The sequence below is a fragment of the Acomys russatus genome, chromosome 12 (assembly GCF_903995435.1).
Source record: "Acomys russatus chromosome 12, mAcoRus1.1, whole genome shotgun sequence".
NCBI classification, from domain to species: Eukaryota; Metazoa; Chordata; class Mammalia; order Rodentia; family Muridae; genus Acomys; species Acomys russatus.
In genome coordinates, this window is record NC_067148.1 from 22,455,475 (window position 1) to 22,479,860 (window position 24,386).

The 24,386-nt window shown below is 43.9% G+C and overlaps 1 protein-coding gene across 1 annotated transcript in view; it reads left to right on the top strand.

Annotated features, from left to right (window-relative positions):
* Wdfy1 (WD repeat and FYVE domain containing 1) overlaps positions 1–24,386 on the top strand; it is a 46,880-nt gene that overhangs the window by 18,544 nt on the left and 3,950 nt on the right. The window contains exons 2-9 of the mRNA XM_051154008.1: positions 623–690; positions 6,584–6,657; positions 11,273–11,327; positions 13,702–13,852; positions 15,593–15,705; positions 17,674–17,800; positions 18,814–18,919; positions 23,980–24,081. Of these exons, the coding sequence (XP_051009965.1) occupies positions 623–690; positions 6,584–6,657; positions 11,273–11,327; positions 13,702–13,852; positions 15,593–15,705; positions 17,674–17,800; positions 18,814–18,919; positions 23,980–24,081 (796 nt within the window). The remainder of the gene's footprint in view (positions 1–622; positions 691–6,583; positions 6,658–11,272; positions 11,328–13,701; positions 13,853–15,592; positions 15,706–17,673; positions 17,801–18,813; positions 18,920–23,979; positions 24,082–24,386) is intronic.

Genomic DNA, 24,386 nt, shown 5'->3' on the forward strand with positions numbered 1-24,386 from the left:
TATTTCTATGCTACTAAAGTTATTTGAAATCTTGATTTCTATGTATTATATAACTTAAAGTGGTCATATGTGTGTAATGTATAATATATATTATATATAAATATGTGCACCATATGTAATATACTAAATTCAATCTGTATATGTATATATTTCTCTTTGAATAACTTTATAAGATCATTTAGAAGATGTTGGATTTTTAAAATTAACAACACAATTGTCCTGAAACACAAAAGAAGACAACCCAGCTGCAGGCCAAGGAAGCCACTGAAGGTGACCATTCTCATGACTTGGACATTTTTTATGTGCATTTTGAAGAATAAGCCTTTTAAAAAACATTGTGACAAGCTTTCTCTGCCAAGGTGGCCTTACTTCTCACTAAATCTGGAGACAATTGGATGTTGCTTGTGTGAAGTAAAAATCAGTGTATGTGGGGAGTCAAATGCCACTGATGGAAATGTTTAAAGATGGCCGAGACTACAAGTACACTGCACAGATGTTTAGTTTGTTCTGTTGTGTGTGTTGATTTTACAGTATTAGGGTGATGATCAGTTCTGTCCATTCAGAAGATTTTAAAATAAAGATAAATGAATAAGCTCTATGATGTCTCTCTCTGCCTCCACAGAACCATCCGAGTATGGCTGAAAAGAGACAGCGGCCAGTACTGGCCCAGCATCTACCACACAATGGCCTGTAAGTCATGGACCTGTCCACTTAAGGACCTTGTTTCTGATGCCTTTGATGATTTAAATTTCAAAAGGCCTGGTGAAAAATTCCCAGTGGATTTCGGAATGGGTTCCTTTGTTGCCTAAGACCTCTGACAGGCTGTAATAAACCGCAGGGAAAGTCCTTTTACAGAGACAGTTGGTATACCAGCCTAAATGAAACAGGACCAAAACTGAAAAAGAAAGGATTAAAAAAAAAAAAAATGAAAAAGGCATTTTCCCTTGTCCAACTTTAACTCAGTAATGACTTTATAAAATTTATTTTTGCAGTTTCTTAGTGTGTATAAGTGCCCATACCTGGACGGGCATGTAGATGTCAGAGGAAAACTTGAGTTGATTTCTTTCCCTCTACCATGTGGCTACTGTGGACCAAACTCAGGCTTTTCAACATATGTCTTTAAATGCCGAGCCTCCTCAGTGGCCCTCAGCTGTGACTTTTTAATCAGTGGTTATTGGCTAACACAGCACTATAAAAGACCCTCATATTCTATTGTACTGTAGTTTGACTTGTGATTATGACCAGCCTTTTGCCTGCTTTTTTCACTGTCCCCAAGTGTTGTACAAAGATATGGACCAAGGAGCAGCACTTTGTAAATGGAGCATCTTCTCAGAAGCCAGGCACATAGCTCAGTTGGTTGCATGCTTGCTTAGCCTGCTTTGAAGCTTCAAAGTCAAAACCCAGTACAGCATAAAACTGGGCCCATGGCTACATAGCAAGGTTCAAGGCCAGCCTGGGCTATGTGAGACCCTGTCCTGACAGAATTACCCATATAGCCTCAAGCTAATCTGGTCACTGTTACATTGCCATATTTCTGTCCTACTTTTCTTCAGCTTTTCTCAGAGTCAAAGTCCCGAAGAAAATGCCTGGATGCCACCTAGTGCCAAGTGAGAGGTGAATCCCTCTGTCCCAAACAGCCAGGAGACTGTTAACTGGGAAACCTATGTGCCCAGCTTCTGAGGAGATTCTCTATTTAGAAAGGCTCATTTCTTCACGATGCTGGGTGGTTGGGTGGTGGGGGGAGAGTAAAAAGAACAGGCAAAGGGCAATTTGCCCTCACAGGAGCATATGTAGTACATAGGCCTTTTTGTAATGCGGTCTTAGCTGCTGACTACTGAATGAAAGGCTACAGCTGTGGGCCTCCTTGAGGCTCTGTTCCATAATGAGGGATCTCCTTGAGTTAAGGGCTTCCAGTATCAGATGACCCCACCCTCCCCAGGGAAAGAAAAGGATTTATTGTGAGCTTAATGGCATATTAACTGAGGTCATTGTAAAGTTCCTTCATGAGAGAGAAAGAGCTTATGACAGCTGTCCTGGGTCCTGTTGACAGTGGTCACAGCTTTCCTAAGAAGCATTCCAAAACTGCCAAGTTAGGTATCAATATGGATCAGCAGTTACTTGGCACATCACACATAATGGGAGTCACCCTTCCAGGCCCCTCTCCTCTCTGCGTTTTCTCACTCATTCATTGTGAGTGCATTATTTGGATCCTGTGATAGCTTCTGCCAAAAGTTAGCTGTTTATCAGTATCAGACCTTCCAAGAGCTTTGGACAACTGGTCAACTTCTTTATGTTTATAATGTCACTCAAAGTGAAATAGACTTTGAAATCCCGCTTAAAGGTACACGTTAGCAATGGAATGCAGAACACATCAGAAGACCCACTGGAAGGCTGCTTGTAGAATGCCAAGTAGCAGAGCCTTCTCACGGCCTCTGTCTGCATGTATTAGGGCTGCAGAGCCTTGGTTTCTTACACCGAATCCTCTCCTTGAAATATGACGCGACTAGTATCTTAGTTAAAGTGGCTATGGAGCCTGTTTAAGCAACAGGGCAGCAGAGGTGACATCCTCTGGCCTTCATTAGCTACAGCAGCCACACAACAGGCTTCTGCTGGACTGATAACTTCTTACTTCCCAGTGGCCCAGCCACAGATCTGATAGCTGGAAGGGAGCAACCATCTGGGAACTCAGCCCAGTGCTGGCACCATTTTGTCATCACAGCGAGACACCTCTTGCCTGCCGCTGGTGCTATTCTTCCCACAGTCCTGCCCCTGCTGTCCTCCATACTTGATATTTTGGTCAGAACCTCTTGGGCCCTGAGCACTGAGGCTCACACTCCTTAGAGGCATAGATTGGGATGCTTATGTCCCTCAGTTATTACTCTTTAAATTGTCATCCCCCAACTGCTGCTCCCCACCCTAACTATTCCCTTTGTAGTGCTGGGAAGCTATGTCTCCACCCCCCCTCCAAATATTTTGGGCAACTTTATTTTTTTATTTATTTTTTACTTTTTTAAAATTGAAAAGTAAAATAATTCATATTACATCTCAATTGCTATCCCATCCCGTGCATCTTGCCATTCCTCCCTCCCTCCTGCTTTCACCCCATTCTCCTTCCCTATGACTGTGACTGAGGGGGACCTCCTTCCCCTGAATATGATGCTAGGGTATCAAGTCTCTTCTTGGTAGTCTGCTATCCTTCCTCCGAGTGCCATCAGGCCTCCCCATCAAGAGAACATGACCAAATATGGGGCACCAGAGTTCGTGTGAAAGTCAGTCCCCACTCTCACACTTAACTGTGGAGAATGTCCTGTTTGGGCAACTTTATAGTGAATTAAAAATAATAAATTACATTTCCTTATTTTGTGCGGAGGGAGGTAACTGTAAGTGGAGGTCAAAGGACAGCCTGTAGGAATCCTCTCCTTCTACCATGTGGGTCTTAGGGATCAAACTCGGGCCATCAGGCTTGACAGCAAGTGCCTTTAACCGCCGAGCCCTCGTGCTGGCCCCTGTCGTGACTGAGTTTTTTCCTTAGGGCGCCAAGACCCCAGCATGGGGCTGTTAGAGCGTGAGCATGTGACCATGGTTCTCTATCCCCATCCATTCTCTGCTCCGCTTCCCTGGGTCTCCTGGGGTCTTTCTGGCTTCCAGAAGGAAGGCTGGGAAGCATAGCCCCTGGGCTCTGCCATGGCTGGCTGGCAGCTGCATGCTGTTTGTTTCTATGTGTGCTCTATGTTGTTTCCAGCTGCTGCTCCTGCATCGTCTTGTTGTTGATGTTACGTGTGGTAAGGTGTTACTCTGTAGCCTAGGCTGGCCTTGAACTCACTGCAGTCCTTCTCTTCTTCCTCCCAAGTGCCTCACAGTCAGGAGCCTCCGTGTATAGCTCAGACACTGCAATAACACAACAGCGAGAAAACATAGCAAATGAATTATGAAAAGTCACTATTTTCAAGTGGAATTTCTTACATAAATAAACCTAAAATACAAGAAATGTTCTTTCTATAAACCATCTGCAGATTACTGGATTTGAGATGTTTAATGGCCACCTACTAATCTCAACTTTCTGGTGACCAAGGTAACCCTTTACGTATTGCCATCTGTGGCCAGTCTTGTTCTCCCTGCGACCTTACTTCCCTTAGCAAGAGTCACTTTCAGAATCTGCTGTGGCTGGAGGGAGATGATGACTCAGTTTCTGTGTTAACTTTTTGCCCCGTGCCTTTTTTCCATGGAAAATATAATTTGATGATGTCATCACAACAGCCATTTTATGGGTAAGGAAATTGAGTCTGAAGAGATTTAAGTTGATTGCCTGTGGCTGTAATTCTAATCCACTCCTGTTTGTGACTGCAGAGCTATAGGGACCAGATGGCAATGCTGAGATTTCATGGGCCAGGCAGTCGATGGCAGCCGCTCGGCTCAGCTTTACCAGTGTAGTCCGAAAGCAGTAGTGAACAGTGAGAGACAGTCTGGCTGGGCTCCAGCGCTGAAGACTAAATAGAACCTGCAGCGGGTGGACCTGGCAGTCTGCTCTGAGTTTTACATATGTCACCTTAGACTTGCCGGTGCCTTTTGTGTATCTATTGCCATTAATTTGAAAGACGCTCTGTGCTTTTCCAGTTTGTAAACTCTGTGAGTACTCGACCCTTCCACCTTTGCTTTAAACTATATGTTGCTTACCCTGGTAGAATGCTCTTCTCTAGGGAGGGGTGAGGAAGGCCAAACCAAACTAGGGAGGCTTTTAAATTCAGAAACCCTGGATTTGTGAGATGACTTGGTGGCTGCCACACGAGCCTGACAACCTGAGTTAAGTCTCTGGAGCCTACAGTGGAAAGAGAAAACTCCTGAGAGTCCATCTTCTGATCTCCATATGTTCACTGTGGCATACGTGTGTCCCCCCAATCACACCACAAGACAACAACAGCAATAACAAACCTCTAGCATCGTAAAATTACTCAGCACATTGACATTTTTACAGAAATGAGGGATTCTACATATTTAAGTGGTTTTATGCTAGTGTCAGGCATCAGAAGAGTTGAAACTTAAAGCCAGCATCAAGATTTATCATCAGCTGTTAAGAAAACAAAAATGGTAACAATGGATCTTTTAAATCATCAAAGCAGTTGACGTTTGTTTTAATTGTATGTGTGTATGTGTGTGTGTGTGTGTATAACAATGTATCTTTGTGGTTATGATAATTGTTTAATTCAGACAGCCTCACTTTGTACATGTAGCTGGTGTCAAACTCCGTATGTTGACCAAACTGTCCTCAAACTCACAGAAATTCTCCTACCTCTGCCTGTTGGGTACTGGGATTAAAGTCAAGTGCCTCTATGCCTGGTAGAGACTGTAATTCTTAAACATGATGATGATGATGATGATGATGATGATGATGATGATGATAATAATAATAATAATAATAATAATAAAAACTTTGGCAGAGTATGAGCCCAGTGGCTGGGGAGACGGTTCGACCTGTAAAGTGCTTGCCACACAATGAGGACCTGAGCCCAGATCCCAGAGCCCACACAAAGGCCAGGCATAATGCTTCTTGCCTCTAATGCCAGCTCTGCGGGGCAGGGCTAGGAAAGGTGGTGCAAACAGGCACATCCCTGAAGCTCATTGGCTGGCAAGCCTAGCTGCATTGGTCAGCTACAAGTTCAGTGAAGACACCCTGTCTCAAAACAGAGAGAGAGGTCAAGGAAAGATACCAGATGTCTACCTCAGTTACAAGTGTGCACCACCCAGCCTAAATTCAAAGTCACACACGTCTGGCTTATTCACCCTTGGCATGCATTTTCACATGTGCTTCTTTCATTTTTAGCTAAAATTACTTATGCTGAGTGAACTCCAACAGTTCTGTCTCTAAATGTTCAGCTTCAGAAATTTCACTCCTTTTGATTTTTAGAAGACAGTAGTTTCTCCTGTTGGAGAAATTTATTCTGTCGCCCATGATTCCCGGAAGGGGATGCACACACACACAATGGGTGTGTGGAGTCAAGAGGTCGATGCTACCCTATCCAGTCACAGCTCTGCCTCCTCCAAACTGGGGTGTGTGCTATTGCCAAGGGGAGTAATAATAATAATAATAATAATAATAATAATAATAATAATAATAATAATAATAATAATAATTTATTATTGGATATTATTATTATTGGATAAAGCAATTCTATGGTGGGTCTCCTGGCTTGGTCTTTTCTGGGGCAGCATGGTGGGGCAGCGTGAGCCTCTGGATGTCAGAGCATGCCCAGAAGCACTGGTTCCCAGAGGCATATATGCTACAGTAGGAATTCCGTCCAGATGAGACTTCATACTGGCTCTCATCACCGAAAATTCTCAAAGTAACTGTTAGAAGACTTACTGTGAGCCAATTTTAAACTTAAAAAAAAGATTTTTTATTTATTATCCAATTTTAAACTTAAATCATGGGAAACTTCAGTTATATTTTTAATGTGCATAATTTTTTATAAAGCATTTGTCTGTTTTTTAACCTAACCCACATAAGGCTTCTTAATAATAATGCACTTTAAACGGTGGCTTCCAGTGCTTCGCTTTTCTCACTATGTGGTCTTCGTCTTTTTGGCAGCTCCTTGCTCTGCTATGGCTTACCATCACGACAGCAGACGGATATTTGTGGGCCAGGATAACGGGGCTGTAATGGTAAGAAGTGTCTGCGTTGTATTCATCGTGTCCTTTGTAAGACTGCCCGGTGTTTACCTCCATCGAGCAGGATGGTTGTCATGGGACTTGTAACCCTGTCTCCATACTTTCGGGGTTAGTGAGTGTCTCAGGTCATCCACAAAGCGCAGCCTCTTTACAGTGGATTGGAGACCTGCAGCTGCTGCCGCTTGTGACACAGTGGTGGGGACCTCTGCATGTGTGTGTGTGTTCCTGTGTAAGACAGAGCTCACAAGAAGGGACCAGCTACTCATCCCGTGACCCCATGACCCTGTGACCGTGGAAGGAAAGCAGTGTACCTCAAACCCCCTTTGGTGAAGGGTAGGCTGTTTAAATTTTCAGTCTGTTACTGACTGGTGTTTTTTTGGTTTGATTGTGTGTACATATCTGTTTCCCATGGGTCACATAATGGCCACATCATTCTGCATGTACATTTTAGTGGTTTGTAGTGCTGTGTATTTATTAAATCATGTCAGCATCACCACTCTAATCACAGAACATTTCCACATCCCCCAAGGAAAGCTTGTGTCCGTTGGCGGTCACTCCCTGGTACACCTCCCCAGAATGGGGAGTGCTTAATCCTACATGTTCTGTGTGACAGAGTCACATTGTGGTGTGTGTCTTGAGGGGTCTTTCCAGTTGCAGTTTGGATCAGTTACTTCGTCCCTTTTTACTGTGGGCTAGTATTCTGCTAGTAGAGAAATCTCACTGTGGCCATTGGTTGATGAGTTGACTGGCATTGGGATTACTTCTGGATGGGGTTGTTGTGAACACTGTTACTATAGCATTGTGCCTAAGTCTCTATGTAAGTCTGCATTTTTAAAATTTGGATCATATGGTGACTATTAATATTTCAGGAGATCCTTTGTCCATTTTTAATGAACATTTTAATCCTTTGTCCACTTTTTGAGAGAGAGACAGAGAGAGACATAGAGAGGACGAACCTTGCTTCATAGCCAAGCTGCCCCCAAAACTCATCACCTTCATGCCTTTACCTCAAAGTGCTGATCTTAGAAGCCTATGTCAGCATCCTGTGCCCTGGGTTTGGGTTGTAAGTTCTTGCTTAGTGCTAGATACTAGATTCCAATCAGATACACAATTTGCAAAAATCTCTCCTATCCTAAAGATTTCTTTTCAATCATTTTTAAGTTTTGTAAAGTCCAATTTATCCCCCCCCCCCACCCTTTCTTGTTGCTTGTGTTTTGGCTGCAGTACCTAAGAAGTTATTACTTATCTGGTTCAAGCTCATTTATCCTGTTTTCATAGGAATAAATTAATTTGTGGCCACATCACTCTTGAGTGTGCCTAATCTGTCAAACAGATACTTAATATTCATCTTGCTTTCTAAGAGTTTTACCTTGAGGTACCCCAGGTCTGTGTTGGAGGAGGGCATCTTGGCTGGTGGTACTGAGTGACAGAGGCAGGCACAAGTGAAACATGGGTGGGGCAAGGTCATGCAAGGCCTGTGGATAAAGTTTTACATTTTATTGTAAATTTACTGGGAAGCTATCAAATGTTTTGACAGGAAATGAGAGTTTTATTTCACATCGCCCTGTACCTCTTTCAGATAGGATTTTACTACACTGTTCATGCTAGCCGTAATTTGTAGCCCCCACTGGCCTCAAACCTCTATCTTCCACCTCACCCTTCGAGAGTGATAGGATTACAGGCGCCCCCCACATTCTTGTGCTTGGCTATATTCTTAAAAGACCAACCTTGCTGTAGAACATAAAAAGCCTATTAATGTTTACTATTAATAGCCTATAATTATTATGGCAGTTATTGTTAAACTGCTACCATATCAATAAAAGACATAGACACATGATAGAACTTTAATAAGCCTTATTTCACCTGGGGCTGGGCAGATATTAACCCCCAAAACTACCTTGTTATCTCTCAGCCCCATAGCCCACGCCATTTGCTCGAATCATTCCTATCTGGGCTAGTTCCCATCCAAAATAATACAAACACTTGCACACGCTTTCCATCTGGACTGCTCCCCTCCAGCCATGCTGATCTTGCAGAGTAAAGTCTTCCCAGCCACATGGTTCTTCTTTATGCAAATTCACAGTGGTCTCCTCCTCTCGCATACCTGTCTCTCCCCTTCCCATGATCCTTCTCTCCTCCAAGCCTACAAACCTTTGCCATGCCTAGCGCACTTCTGCCCTGCCCTGGCGTAAGCCTTTTATTGGTTAAACAGGGATTATTTGGAGGCGAGGTTATACAGCACCATTTGGGATAAAAGACAGCAAGCCGACCTCGGGGAGCAAAGCAATTACCAGTCAATTACAAAGCACCAGACTATGTTGTTACAATTCCTCTTTTTTGACTAATTAAAAAGGCTATTTAAAAAACTATGCACAGTAAGGACAATTATAAAACAATCATAAAAACTATTATGTAAGATTAAAATCATAATGTCTGGTCTATATCTATTTGGCAACCTTGAGGAAAATACCATCCATTCTATCTAGGTGAGTCTAAAGTTTTGTACCATTCTCTATCATACCTTAAATCGATCAACCCAAAAACATCTATCTAGACCTCAAAAGCATCTTAATTCTTAAGCAACTAAGCTTAATTGTAAAACTATGATTATCTGGTCTTCAACCCTATCAGAGACTTCAGAAGGAATAAAATTATACCCGAGTAAGCAGGAAGTGCAAGCAAGCAGCTTCTGAAATAAAATAAAGATGAAAGAGGCAGTTGGCTACCCAGGCACTCAGAATTCCTCTGTAGCGTTGCAGCAGCATCTTCAGCCTCTGGCGCAGTGTCTCGACAGACATATGTGTGAAGGGGGAACTATGAAGGACTTGCTTGCCTTGTCTTGGCAGAGCTAAGAAATCGGCTTGGCCTGCATCCAAGCTTGTCCATTTTAGGCAGAATTTTGTCTGCAGTAGAATGGAGGCCCTTTCCCCCCCACCATCCGGTGGCCAGCTTGCCATATTTGAAGCGTCTCCTTATAGAGGTTGCCTGATGCTCATGTCTTCTTTGAGGTAGGCTGTGAGTGCTTCCAGAAGTTGATTTGTCTATTCAAAAACACCTCAAATTAATAAAAACATCTTCAAATGCCGTATTCTGTAGGGCTCTGGGGTTTTTACATTAACATGCCTATCTATCTATCATCTGTCTGTAGCATCCTATCTGTCTGTCTGTCCTTCTGCAGTAAATCTAAACAGGCAAACATTGCTTGTTTCTAGCTATCTATTATCTATTTAACTTAGGAAATAGTTTTTTTTTTTAAATAAACTAAACTAGTATTTAACATGACCATGAGTCTAAATTGACTAACCATTAATTTGTATTAGTTAACTATCCTAAACAGTCTTTAGGTTTTTATTGTTTTCTTCTGTTTCAGTTTGTTTGTTTTTGACACAGGGTTTCTCTGTGTAGCCTTGACTGTCCTGGACTCATTTTGTACACTAGGCTGGCCTTGAACTCATAGAGATCCTCTTGCCTCTGCTTCCTGAGTGCTGGGCTTAAAGGCATGTGCCACCACACCTGGCCCTACACAGTTTATAATCGCAGCTTTATAAGGCCTGGAAGTAAGCCTTGCATTTATAAATGAGTTGTATAGGTCCAATACCTCATACCAGAGGGAAAGGAATGGCAAAGCTCCGCCCCTCTCCTTCTGAAGACTTCCTGGGGATATCATGGTGGTGCGCATGCTCATGTGAGATAAGAAACCCTCAAGTGTCAGCTGCAAGCATCTTCTCTGGGTGGCAGTGTGTGCATCTCCTGGGGAGTTCTTTTCCTCTGGCTTTTGGTTGAAGAACAGCTGCAGTTACAGCAGGGTGAAAGCTGTGGCTCCAGCAGAAAGGGGCAGGGCCATTCTAATTCAGCAGTTGATCTCGGAGTTGGCCGGCCACGTTGCCTAGATTCTCATGTACAGTGATGATGAACTTTGAGACCCAGCAAAGCCATCTGGAGGACAGGGAGTCTGTATTTGCTTCTGTGTTTTTCTCACTCTCAGCCTGCGTTGCATAGACCCTTAGCAATGTAACGTTGATCAGTAGATTCTCTCTTAGAGCATATCTTTTTGGGTTTTATTTATTCTTTTCATTACAAAAGTGTGTGCTTTTTATCTGGAAAATATACTAATATCAAAAGACCCTCCACAACCTCTAAAATGAGTGTTTTAGAGGGTATGATTTTGTACACAGCATGCATATTTTCATTAAATTGCTGAGCCATCCCCACGTCTTTTTGTAAGTCGCCAATTCTGTTGATAATAGGTCTTCAATGTTTTGCTTCTTGTGCATTGTCTTGAGGGTTTATTAATTGATTTTTGCATAGCCAAAGGAGCAAGATTAACAAACTTCTTCAGTGAGAGCGAGGCTGGCTTACAGAGGAAGCACCCACTGGGCTCAGGTGCTGCGCTGGCCAGCAGCAGCTTTTTTGTAGGATTCCAGCTGTTTGGGTCCTCCTTAAAGGAAAGGTGGCACTAGGACAGGCTTGGTGGGAGGAGCAGGTCACATCCCCTCTGTAGTGAGCAAGGGAGCGCTGTGCCTCTCTGGACTTTGCTTCGTTCTTCAAATTGAGCTCCTGTCGTTTTAAGAACTGTAACTGTCTTTTTATTGCATATGCTTGCTTTTAGGAGTTTCACGTTTCTGAAGATTTTAATAAAATGAATTTTATCAAGACCTACCCAGGTAATGACACACACTCTTGCATGTGTGCACATTTAGACACACACACACACATAAAGCTAGAATGACCTCTGCTGTGATTGAAAGTAGGTTTCCATGTTAACATTTCCATTTTATTACACCAGTTGTATGAGAGAATATTAAGTTATTTACCACCCTTTCCTGCTGCCTGCCATTTAAATTTTTCTATATTATATAAGTATATTGGAAGAAGATGTGGATTGCTCCCAGTTCTTGGGTAACAGGCAGTACAACATAGATGTGTGTGTTTGTATGTACATCCATGTGTCTATGCGTGTAATTAATAGTTACATGTATAAATGTATGTGTTCTTGACTGTGAAACTGCCTCTAGATGTTAAATTTTGATGACTCCTACTTAAGACAAACTCCTACAAGTGGAGTAGCCACTTTACACATTACAAAGTTATTTTAACGTTTCGGGTCTATTTTTGCAAATTGCTTCCCTAGCAAAAGTGCAGCTCCTTGCAGTTCCGTGGCTTGCAAGCAGGCGAGACACCCCCCTGCTGGGTCCTCCTCACCTTGTTTCCTTAGTATTTGGTACCAGATTGATAGAAAAGTTCACAGTTTTAAAAATGGCTTCAGCTTCATTTAGTGTTGGTCATTTGCCTTCCATGGATATCCATTCATGGACTGCGTCCCTATTCCCAGGGAGTTGCAGTGTGTTGTAACATCTGTGATTATAAAAACACATTTCGTAAAGTCTGTATTTCAGTTGTCAGAGTTCTCCATGAGCTGGAAGAAGCATAGTTTTGTAGTGGTTTCTAGATTTCACTAGTGACTTACAACATCTTAAAAGCCATGTGGAAGACTGAATCGAGTTTGCCACATTTTTAATTTTACCCCAGGGGAGAATTTAGAAAGAGTGGGTGAAGCAGGATAAGTGCTAACAGGCTTTACCATCTTTTCCTGAAAGAAACATTGAAAAACTACAACAACGAAAAGGATCTAATCCCACAAACAAGACAGCTCTTACTGAGAAAAGTAATTGACTGTCATTGTGAGGTCTTTACTGTGAGCTTTATCTCAGTCTAACAGCCACAGACTTAGTGGGCAAAGTGTTCGGATCAGACAGATCAAATTCATCTTTTACTTGTAAAATCCAGTCTATAATTAAAAGCCGTATCCCTCAGTTTTTGTACCTGAAATTACCATGCACTCTATGTTTGTGGAAATTAAAAATAGCATTAAATCAGAAAAAGTGAAGCGACAAGCGCACGTAGCCCAACAGCACAGCAGTCACTCAGTCTCTCAGTCACCATCCGGGGTTTGGTTTGCTTGGACCTGTGGCTGAGAGCCGTTGAGCACCCTTGAAGTTTTGGGGTTTTCAAGAGCATGTGGGGTTTTAGCATAGCATCTTCATAGTGTGTGTGCATGACAGTTACCCTGACTCTGAGTCCCCCAGTTCTTCTGGAGCGGCTCATACAGCTGAGAGCAAAGGCGGCCTTTTCTCTGTACCAACTGTGTTCAGGGTCTTGTGCCAGATGAAGCAGAGTCACGCCACTACCTTGGTGTAGCCCGGGATCAACTGGAATCAACCAGAAAGATTTCAGAGCTTAAGTATAGGAAAACTTCCTCTTTTCTCAGCTACTATTTCAGAGAGCTTTACAGATACTCTGTCTTTATAAATAATTATAAAAAGTTATACACAAAAGCTACTCCATAAGAGGCTTCTTTTTAAATTTCACAAGGTTGTATTTGCTCTTATATACAATGCCAATATTTTTTTAAAAATCTTATTGATAATAATTTGTTCTAAAATGGGCATATTTTCTATTAAATAAAGATATTAGCCAGGTATATTAGTTACTTTTCTGGTTGCACTGACTAAAGACCTAACAAAAAGCAAATTAAAAGAGAGGGTTTTGTTTTATCTTTATAGTGTGAAGGTGTATCCATCCATGTTGGCAGGAAAGGCATGACCAATGATGACATCCAATGAAAGGTCAAAACATTGCAGCAACCAGCAAAAACACACCTTTGCTCTGTTGAGAAAAAACTGCCACCATACATATAGACTGCATATTAAGGTCTTCAGAGCGAAAAAATGGTCCTTTGAACATAGGCAGACAGATGTTTTTTTTTTTAAAGTCTGTTTTCCATTATCAGAATTCTTCTTGAGCATGGATGGCTCTTCAGTGGCACCTGCCTTCTGACAATCTTCCATGGGGTGGCCCAGGGCTGTGGGGAGAGCCTGGGCCAGTGCACGGGGGACGGAGGGAAGCAGACTATTTGGGATCTACTGGGATCATGCCTGCACACTCGCATTCATGCTGTGGAAGTTGAGCCTCAGCTCTCTCAGTTGGGGAGGTGTTTCTGTCCTGAAGGGCACTGACCCTCCCTTTGTCTCCCTGCAGCCCATCAGAACAGAGTGTCTGCTATCATCTTCAGCTTGGCCGCTGAGTGGGTGATCAGCACTGGCCATGACAAGTCTGTGAGCTGGATGTGCACACGCAGTGGGAACATGCTTGGCCGTCACTTCTTCTCATCCTGGGCCTCCTGCTTGCAGTATCCTTCTGAGTGCCCGGCTCCCCCTCCCCACCACCTCTCACCTCACTGCTTCATTTGGAGTTGAATTATTAGTTGTTCTCAAGACAGAATGACTCTTGTGTATTCAACCTAAAATCCAAGAACTTTCTTCGTCTGCTTTTCTTTGGTATAGAGCATGTCTGTGAAAAAAATAATTACATAAACATGTTGTCTGTGGGTGGTGTTAATTCTTTTTATACAAAGTTGTAAAGCCCAATCAATGCAAGCCCTGCCCTTCATTTCTTTCATTACAAAATGAAAGACTTTGCTTTGCCTTGGGCTTTACAGGTGGGCTGCCAGGAGCATCATACAAACCTTCACTTCATGCTTTTTATTTTATTTTATTTTTCCTTAATGGATGTGAAATGGCCCTTTAATTTTTAGAGTACCCTAACAGGGGCCTCAGGTTCCCCGGATGATAACAGTCCTAGCTTTAACTCTCCATCTTTACACACAGCTCACCTCTGCTCCAGGTGACCTCTGGCTGCTGGGCGCACCAGTGGTGACATGACAAAGACCATAAACACCTAGGATAGTTCTCTCTTACAGTTGAGTCATACAGCGAAATTACACACACACACACACACACACACACACACACACACACACATCAAAAGCTTCCATTAAAAATATTTGTTAGGAGCCATCAAGATGGCTTAGCTCCTAAGTTTGACTCTTGGGACCAACATGATGGGAGAAGGGGAGAAGAGAACCAGCTTCGGAATGTAGTCTTCTTTCCTTTGCACGCATGTTATGGATAGTACCATGATACGCCTCTCCCACAAACACATGGAAAACTATTTTCTTAATTTTTGTTATAAGTGAATCTATAACATGAGATATTTAAAATAAACTACTACAATAATACCATAGAATTTAGCCTCAAACAAGGGAGAAATGCTGACATATTGTAAGTGAGCTTTTGGTCACATGTAAGACCTCTCATAAAGGCTTTGCAGAACACAAAAAGTCACAGCTGTGGCCCGGCTTGTAGTGCTGCTGACCTGTGGTCCAGAGTCCTCACAGTCAGCCTGTTGTTTTGTATACAGTGCTGGTTTTCTACAGATGCCTGTGGTTGCAGAGTGAGAGACGAATGAATTGTTACTGGTAGTTAGTATGCTTTAAGCTTGCTACCACCACAAATAGCTGATGTCTAGATTATGGAACTACCCACTGTAAAGTAAAGTAAGCCACTGTCTTCATTTAAAGTTAGATTATGTAGGCCAAAAGGAAGATAAGTTCATGTCCTGCACTTTTTGTCAGTGTGACATTTTTATAGATATTTAATAAAACAACATCCTGATCCATTGTGTGTGTGTGTGTGTGTGTGTGTGTGTGTGTGTGTGTGTGTGTGTATGAGTTTGCTGTTTTCACTGTTTAGCTATTTTAGTCTTTAGTGTTTGCTTTCAGTGTGACTATAACGGCCTGTCTGTTGTCTCTATCAGCTCTCACGATTTTTCTTTTTGCTGGTTCCTGTAATAACTTTGGATGGATACTAGCTTTCCTTATGAATCTAGCTACTTTAATTTTTCTTTCAGTGTACACCTATCACCTGATTGCCATTTGCTCATTGCCTTTCACGTCGTGATGTCAGGTTTGTGGTCACTGTTGTAGACTGTCAGAGTTTCGCCTTAAGCTTTGACTATAGCTGCCATTGCCTACCCTGTAGGACTGTGCTGAGATGAGTCTCGTTACCTGGCCTTGACCGCTTCTCCCCAGGTATGACCTGGACACTCAACACGCCTTTGTTGGTGATTACTCAGGACAGATCACCCTGCTGAAACTGGAGCAGAACACCTGTTCAGTTATCACAACCCTCAAGGGACATGAAGGTAGGCTCCGGTCACAAGTTGGTTTGCTTTTTTTACCTAGGTCAGGCATCCAAATTCCGTCCTTAGCTCAGTGGTTTGGGGAGTGGTCCATTCTGGTGATCTGCCAGATTTCAGTTTGATGGGATTGAAGAGAAAACCAAGTGACCGTTGGGCATCAGATGGGTATGATGCTGAGCCAGGCTTACTGTGCAGCTCAGGCTGGTCTCGACTCACAATAATCTAGCTGTGTAAGCCTCCTAGGTGCTGGGAGGATACTTGCCAGCCACTGTGCCCAACAGCCTTTGAAAATTATTGTTTCTATAAGAGTGTTCAAGGGGTGGGGAATTGAACTGGTTTTAAACCCAGGGCCTGGTGCATGCCATGTGAGAACTCTACCACTACCCTACACCTCCATTCCCAGACCATTTCTCTTCCTTTCTCATTACCATTGTCCTTAGTTTCTAGGGTGGTGCCCTTAGTGAAACTCCATGGACTGGTCACCCTTACACTCGGCCCTCGTACTGTGGGTCATGACTCAGGAGTGAATCACTAGATAAAATTCCCCTGCTTCTGTCGTGTAGGAGTATGGCAGCCGGGCTCTGTGGAGGAATGTAAGATTCCATTGGCTGAGTTGCGTAAACTTTTTATGTTCATGTGGGTAATACATTGATTTCATTGACCACTGAGCTGAAGTGCGATGTGGTTTTTATACCAACTATTGGATTCCATTTCTGTGTGAGTCACAGATAGGAACTTTGAGGTCCTCTAGTTCAGACTAAAGAACTGAAATTTTGTTGAGAAGATTGCGAGTATATTTAGTTAGGTTTTCAGTTACAACAAGTTAGATGCATCATACACTTTCTAGCTAAGTTGCTGAGATGAAGTAGACTATCCAAGATCAGGGACTCTGGGGGAAGGTGAGAAGGAGAATGAATGCGGCTTTAGAAAGCAGTTGTAGAAAAGCAAGGCTCCCGATGCAGCCGCATGCCGGGTTCCAGACATTCTCTCACGACCCCTCGACCCTTTAGGGTTCTCTGGGCTTTGGAGGGCAGAATGGGTCCTGAGACTACTTAGTGATTTTCAATGTCAGACTGTGTTTATCTGTGGTTTAGGCCGATAACTGACACATGAGGGGCATAGGATTCAGTAGAACTCGGGGGGCGGGGCCGGGGGGAGGAAGGGGGTGGTCGCTAAGCTTGTTTTGCCAAGTACTTTTTTATGTTTCACTTTTACTTTGATTTTGGGAAAGTTTATGTGAGAAGCTGACTTATCTTGCTTCTGCCGGTGACCTCATTAGTTTCTGTATACCCCCCAGAGGAATTATCACTGCGTCACTGGCTCAATATAACGGTTTGTTTCCTAGACCCATAGTAACAATCAAAGACACTCCTGGAAGAGAAATCTCTAGAAACATGTTTTCCCCAAGGGCATCCAATTTGATAAGCTAGCAGAGTGTGAAGTGTAAGGGCTGGACTTTTTTTTCTTTTCTTTTAAGCAGAACTTCTTTGGAATATTTTATAGACTTGATCCATTTTTTTTCTTGAGGCATTATTTCTGTCAGATAAGAATCTTGAGGTAGATGTCTATAGCATCTCAGAGGTTTGGACCAACCTAGATTTGTGTCTTGTATAAAATATCCACAATAAGCTGTACGCATTTATTTTATAACATTGGTGGGATTTCTTTTTCTCCAGAAGTTTTCTGAACTGATATTTTATATCTAGCTACTTTATAAATTACTGGTACAGAACAAGGAAAAACTTACAAAGCCTTCTTATTCAGAGCTGTGTGGCTCACAGTCAGAAGTCCTCATCTTTCAAGTTTGGATAATGGATTTCCAGTGTTTTCTCCATGAGTCATGAGAACACGGTTGAATGACCCTTTGTCTGACAAAGATCCTCAGAGGCTCAGCCGGTGGTTGGGTTTTCCACAGTTGCACACGTGGGTCCTGACACGGAGTTCTGTTTGACCCCTCTCTCACCTCCCTAGGTAGCGTCGCCTGCCTTTGGTGGGACCCTATCCAACGGTTACTCTTCTCGGGAGCATCTGACAACAGCATCATCATGTGGGACATCGGGGGAAGGAAAGGCCGGACGCTCCTCCTTCAGGGCCACCAGTATGTGACCATTTGGGGTGAGGGTTGGATGCAGGAGGGGAGGGCACTGATACTCTGTCCTGTCTTGCGATCGGGCCGAATTCACTTTAACTGCTTCTGTCGATTCTGAGTAAAAAAGAAAATGGAGTCTAAGGTGTTCTTTCTTGTTAGTCCAAAGAGGTCACCGCTCTTCTCTCCCAAGGAGTCGCCCTGTTGACATACCTACTTAAGGCGCGCATGGGTTAGAGACTGGAAGCGAGACCTTTGCCTGTGGCAGATTGTGGGTGTTAAAGTGCAGGGCTGCTCCTGCTCTGGGAACATAAGCATTTTATTAAACTCTAAGCTATATTTCATCAAAAAGTAATGTGTGCATCAATAGCCACAGTTACTTAGGCTCTGACAGTTAATGCTTAGGGCTTGACTCTAGCCTTTGAAAAGGAACCGCTCTGTCACCCCCTCACCACACTTTTCCTTTCTTCCTTGTTGCTGCTCCAACCCCAGCTGTTTACTATAATTACAATCAATTTGAAATTTAGCCAGGAAACAAAATTAGATGCCAAAGTGAACAGGTCAGGAGATTACTTGCCTGACATCCGGGTCTGAGAGCCTTCAGGAGGAGGGCAGAGTTCTCCTACCCACGTGTGCATCTGAGTCACCTGCGTGTGTAGGTAGGTGGCTGTTCACAGGCCTAGTGAGCTGAGTCCTTTTTCATATGAGCTACATTCCAGTAATAGTAACACTCTGTTTTGTTTTTAAATAAGTAAATAAATTGTGTAAAAGAGAACTTGGTGATGGACACACACACAACTGTGGTTCCTGTCCCTCTTTGACTTATTGCCTAAATGACAGATTCAAACAGAGTAGCATTTATTTTGTACAAAATATGATCTGGGTAGTATGTCAAAGCATGCTGGGCCGCGCTCATCATCCAGTTCTGACCCCACATGCGTAGTTGAAGGAAGGAGAGCATGGAGCTCCCGGGAAGAGTTTCTAGGTTTCTCTATGTTGATGCGTGACTCGTGTCCCATTCACAGTGACAGGGTGCAGTCACTGTGCTACCTGCAGCTCACGAGGCAGCTTGTCTCCTGCTCGTCAGACGGTGGCATTGCAGTGTGGAACATGGATGTCAACAGAGAAGAGGTAAGAACCAGGAATGCGGCGGCGGTTGGCAGGTCAGAGGAGATCGACACTGCGGCTTTTCAGTTGTCCACCTTGCAGGCAGGAAGCTGGCTGAGGTGTGAATGGTCCCAGTTTTCCCGATGCTCTACCTTTAAGTTACTGTCTAACAAAGTTTAGCCTGCCTTTTAAAGTTTTTAAATAAGCTCATTTTATTTGTTTGTATGTATGTATGTATGTATGTATGGCGTGTGTGTATTGTGTTTTTGTATATAAGCATGGGTGCAGGTTTCATATGCACGTGAAGGCCAAATGTCAGCATCGGGCATCTTCCTCTCTTGCTCTCCACCTTAAGTGTTTGAGACACCAAGTCTGGTGCTCACTGACTTGACTAGACTGGTGGCCAGCCAGCCCCAGGGAGCCACCTGTCTCCAACCCCCAACACTGGTGTTACAGCCGTTTACCACTATGTCTGGCTTTTTGTTGTGAGAGCACTTTGCCGACTCAGCCATCTCTCTGCTGTGCTAGATTCTGCACTGGGTGGGAGTATCTGCCATTGGTGAGCAGTCAGAACAGATGGGCAGCATTTAGGTTGACCATCAGCATGGAGGATTCTTTGCAGTCAACAGCCTTCTCGCTGTTCCAGGGATTTGGGGTCATGGAGGCCACGTATGGTACTCTAGCTCCAGAGCATTTCAGTTTGGAAGCCCAAGAAGGAAGGCTTTCGCAGGACGCAGCACAGTTGTCTTCACAGGGAAAGTGTGTCTCTGTCCTCTGCTTTTATTTTGCATTGCACTATCTTCCACTGAGTCCAGGCTGATACAGTTTTCTTCGTACGTTTCATTGAGCCCCTGACTAGGTGTGAGCCCTTGTTTAGATAAGTGTTTTAATCTCTGAGTGTGAGACCATGGCTTGGGATGATGTCTAAGGCCGCCTCCATTTCTTTAGAGTCTAATCCTCTGCTCGTTTGAGTGACACCACAGTGACTGTGCTTGACCTTGCTGTCATGTGGGTCTTTAATTATTCATCCCATGCAAATTTCTAAAATAGATTTTGCTAGAGGGATGTGTATGTCCACAGGCTTTTTATAGCTGCTATCAGATGGTTTCCAGCAGGGTTTCCTGCTCATCTCTGCTGGCACCAGCAAGGTCTGTCTTTGCTCAGTGGCATCTGTGGCTTGTGATGATGATGATGATAGCAGAAATGAATTCCAGAGAAGGATGGTGGGTGGTAAAGATGCTTCTGCTTCAGAAGCATTCAGCAAACACTTACAGGGTGGCCACTGTCTGGCAACGTAGGGGAAATACATGGTAAATGTTTTGGTGTTATGTGGTTTTGGTTTTGTTTCTTTGTTATGTGTTTTTTAAATTGTGTGTGTGTGTGTGTGTGTGTGTGTGTGTGTGTGTATGTATGTATGCATGCATTTGTGTCTGCCTGGGTCTCTGTGTGGATGTGCCTACAGATGCATACGCAGAGGCCAAAGAATGGCATCAAGTGTCCCTTTCTATCCTCTTTGCTCTATCCCTTGAGTCAGGTTTCTCACTGAACCTAGAATTCAAGGGTTTTGGCTAGGCTGCCTGGACTGCAAGTCCAAGCAATCCTCTCTCTTTGTTGACAACTCGTCACTGGAATTACAGACATGTAACTGTGTCTGGCATTTATGAGAATGCTGAGGATCTGAACTCGGGTCTTCATGCTTGTACACCAGAGCTCTTAGCCCCTGAGCCATCTCACCAGTCCTGGTGGATTAATTAATTAACTAATTAATTAATTTGGATACTTCATTGTAACAGTATTGTGTTGCATGCTGCTGTGCATTTTTCCAGTGCTATCATGTAGTTGTTGCGTGGTTCAGTGTACCCTATGTGCCATTGAAGCGGATGCCATGTTAATCCAAAGTCACCCCCCCCATAAAGTTCTGTGCATGGCTCTGTTTTGTGTTGCTTCAGAATATCCATGATTCTCACTGAATAAACTTTAGTTTTTAGTATGTCCCATAAGTACCAGTCAGGCGATTCCGTCTATAGGAAGCAGTTTTTCAGCTTATTACCCACAAGAAGTTTAACATCTTGTGATGCAAATAGACTGCCGCATGAGCCAGTGCTTTATCAGAGGTGTGCTAATTGCCAGGTTTCTTGGCAGTTTTATGTGGCAAGCCAAACAGGAAACTCTGGTTACACAGCTACACATTCTAGAAATCTTTTGATAGGGCTTGGAGTGGTGTGTTGCGAGACATAGTCAGGACCAGCTCCGTATTGCTGCATGATAGCACTGTCCTTGCAAAGGTCGGTCAGGGCTCTGTTCTGTGTCCCTCAGATGCTAGCTAGATGCACGAAGAACAGCGAGCTGGTTATGCTATTCTGCATCCTGGGCTCTTGGTCCATTGTTTCCCAGTCTTACTCTGAGAGAGCAGGTGTGTGAGAGGGAGGATACGTTTCCTGTATAACCAGGGACCTCTGTTGGCATTCTCTCACGGGTTTAACCAGTCTGATTTCATCCACCCTTGTTATCCTTTGTACATTCTTTCAGAAAACGCAGTCAGAGTGGGAGCAGCACCCTTCCTTCAAATTACATAATTGTGAACTGTAACTGCATATGTAGGAAACGTTAAATATAGCCCTGTCTGTCAAGTTGCTTCCCATATGACAGAAATGGCATCCTGTTAAGAGTAGGGAAAGCAAATTATATCAAAAGGGGCATTATTTTTAGTAGATACTAATTTTTCCTAGCTAGGGAAATGCAGCGCTAAGGTGAGCAGCCTGCCGTCTGTGAGGTCTGACCCTGGCAGAGATCCGTATAGTGTGCAGGTCTTCCTTAGCTAGGGGCCAGAGGGAGAACAGTTCTCCAGGTCCACTCTGCTCACCTGGAGTGTCTCTGGAAGTTACCTGCCCTTACTGACCTGTTTCTAGCCCACAGTGGCTGTCAGCCCCCTCCCAGAATGGAGCATATTTGCTTCCCTGACAGTGTGCAATTAGGGCTGTTCCTTTTGGAAGTAAGTATATGAAGTGGGAGTGAACCGGTAACACTAGCTCACGGAGCACGTTTGAGCACGCCAACTTGAGAATGGATTGTACTTTTCCATCAGTACAGTGGAGATGAGGTAGCAGTTGGTGGCAGTGATGCAGTGGGGTTATTCTTGTATCCCCTTAGTTCAGATTAGGCAAATGACACGGGATGTAGAAAAGAGGACGTCGCTGTGCTTAGCATCCTCTCTTCTAGGCTAAGGGTGTTGCTGAGCGGTAGAGCATTTTTGCCCAATGTGGGTGGCTAGGCCCTGGTTCACCATCTCTCACTGTGCTCTCTTTCTGAGGACAAAGTCTCACTGTTATCCACACCTATGTGGCCTGAGCATGGCTTTGGCCTCCAGGTCATCCATGCCGTCACTGCCTGAGCATTGGGATTATAGGCATACGCCCCCCACAGCCAACTTCTGTAGTATTGGGGTTCAAACCCAGAGCTGCTTCCATCCTGGCACTCGCTCAGCCACTGAGCTCTGTCCTCGGCTCTGCGTGCCTGTTCTAAGTGAAACAACCCTTTTTGTCCATGGACAGTACTCCCGGAGCCCAGCGGCTTGCAATAATTCGGGCTTACCACCAACTTCTGAGTAGTAAAATAAAATTATGGATTTTCTTGTGTTAAAATTTGTTCCAAAACACATGTATTTCTGTGCTGATTATAGTTTGCTAGCTCAACAGATTAAAAGCACTTTTTTTTTCTTCCCTTGTGTTCTTCTGCCCTCTAGTTCAGCAAAGTAATCTTCTGTCTTGATCCAAGGCCAGAGCTTAGCTGTCACTCCACAGCACCATGCTTTGAGACCCTGTGTCATAAAGGAAATAGAACCCAATTTTTAGAGCCTATGGGGAGCACGGTGCACAAGCAGAAGAGAGAACAGCCTCCTGGCTTTCCTGTGGTCCTCACCTACGATCTGACCTTGGTCAGTAGCGCCAGTCTGTACGCCGCAGGTCCTTTGCCTGCACAGTGGCAGGAGGGATGATCTGGATTCCTGTGCTTATTAGCACACAGATTCGGTGCATTTAAGCACATGAAACACTGAATGCTTCCTGGATTTTACGGTGTTGCTGTACATCAGGCACTGATGAGAAAGAACACCTACACATAAGAATCCTCTTCATCTTACCACCTTACAGGATACATAACAGATGAACCTGGGGACACAGCTGCGAAGTAGGAAAGCTAGGGCTGGCATGTCATCCATGTCACCTAAAGTCCAAGCCATCAGAACCACTGTGACTTTTAAAAAAAAAAAAAAAAAGGAGAGTTCAAATTGAGTCACGTGGAAGCACATTCAGATGTCTGGGAACCCGCTAGCAGGTTGCTTGACTGGCATGTGAAAGGGCTGTCTAGGTCACTAGGCAGAGCTCTTCAAATGCTGAGCCCCTCCCCCACCCCACCCCCAGGCATGGAATTCTGAGGAAAATGTCCTAACTGGACATGTCTCACTCATGCCAGCACGCTACTGTTTGCCTGCATGAGATGGGCACAGCTTTCTGACCGTAGGCCGGTGTGAGCTTCAGGGCAGTACAGCCTTGGACCTGGACCTGGAGCTTAGCTCTTTTCCTCTTCAGTAGAGTGAGTTTCCTCTGTAGCCATGTTCTTGTCTGGAACCCTTCCTGCCTTATGTTCTCTGAGGCAGGTTTTAGTTTATTGTCACATAGCAAATAGATTTTCAAGTAGGTTTTATCACAGTGAAAGGCTGAGGGGAAAATAGGCTTTTATTCCAGAGTTTCTCACCCCTCTTTCTCCCTTTTAGCATGTTTGTACATGGTGGGTATGGGTGTGCCACCGCGCACGCATAGCCATCAAGGTAGTCTTCAAGTGTGGATTCTCTCATTTCTGTCATGTCTCTTTACCACTGGTAAGCCAACCTACGCGGCCTTGGGCTTCTGTCTCCTAAAACTAACCAAACATAAACAACAACAGCAACAACAAAATCTACACAGCATGCTACTTATCATGACAGCCTCAGCTAAAATACATTGTGGGATTTCAAAGAGACATTAACTCCAAAAAAGTTCTAGAGCTCTGCACTGGTGTCTGAGATCTCTGCCTTGCTCCTGCCCCAGGCTCCTCAGTGGCTGGAGAGTGATTCCTGTCAGAAGTGTGAGCAGCCCTTCTTCTGGAATATAAAGCAGATGTGGGACACGAAAACACTGGGGCTGCGACAGGTGAGCGGCAGCTGCTTACTCACCCTGTAAGGATGCTGGAGCTCAGCACTTTTATCATTAATTTGAATTTTTAGAAAAGTATATTCTGTTCTTACACATGTGGTTACTTGCTCCACTGATCTCTATCACTGCTGTGGTACTGACACTGAGCATGGCCTGCCCTGGGCCCCTGAGACCGCTTCTGTAATGGCTGCACTGCTGTTCTGCACTGAAAAGCTAGCGATGCCTGGGGGAGCTGCAGAATCCTTTGTCAAGATGAGGAAATTGCTTGCATTTAGGACTATGACCGATTAAAGCCAGTGTTT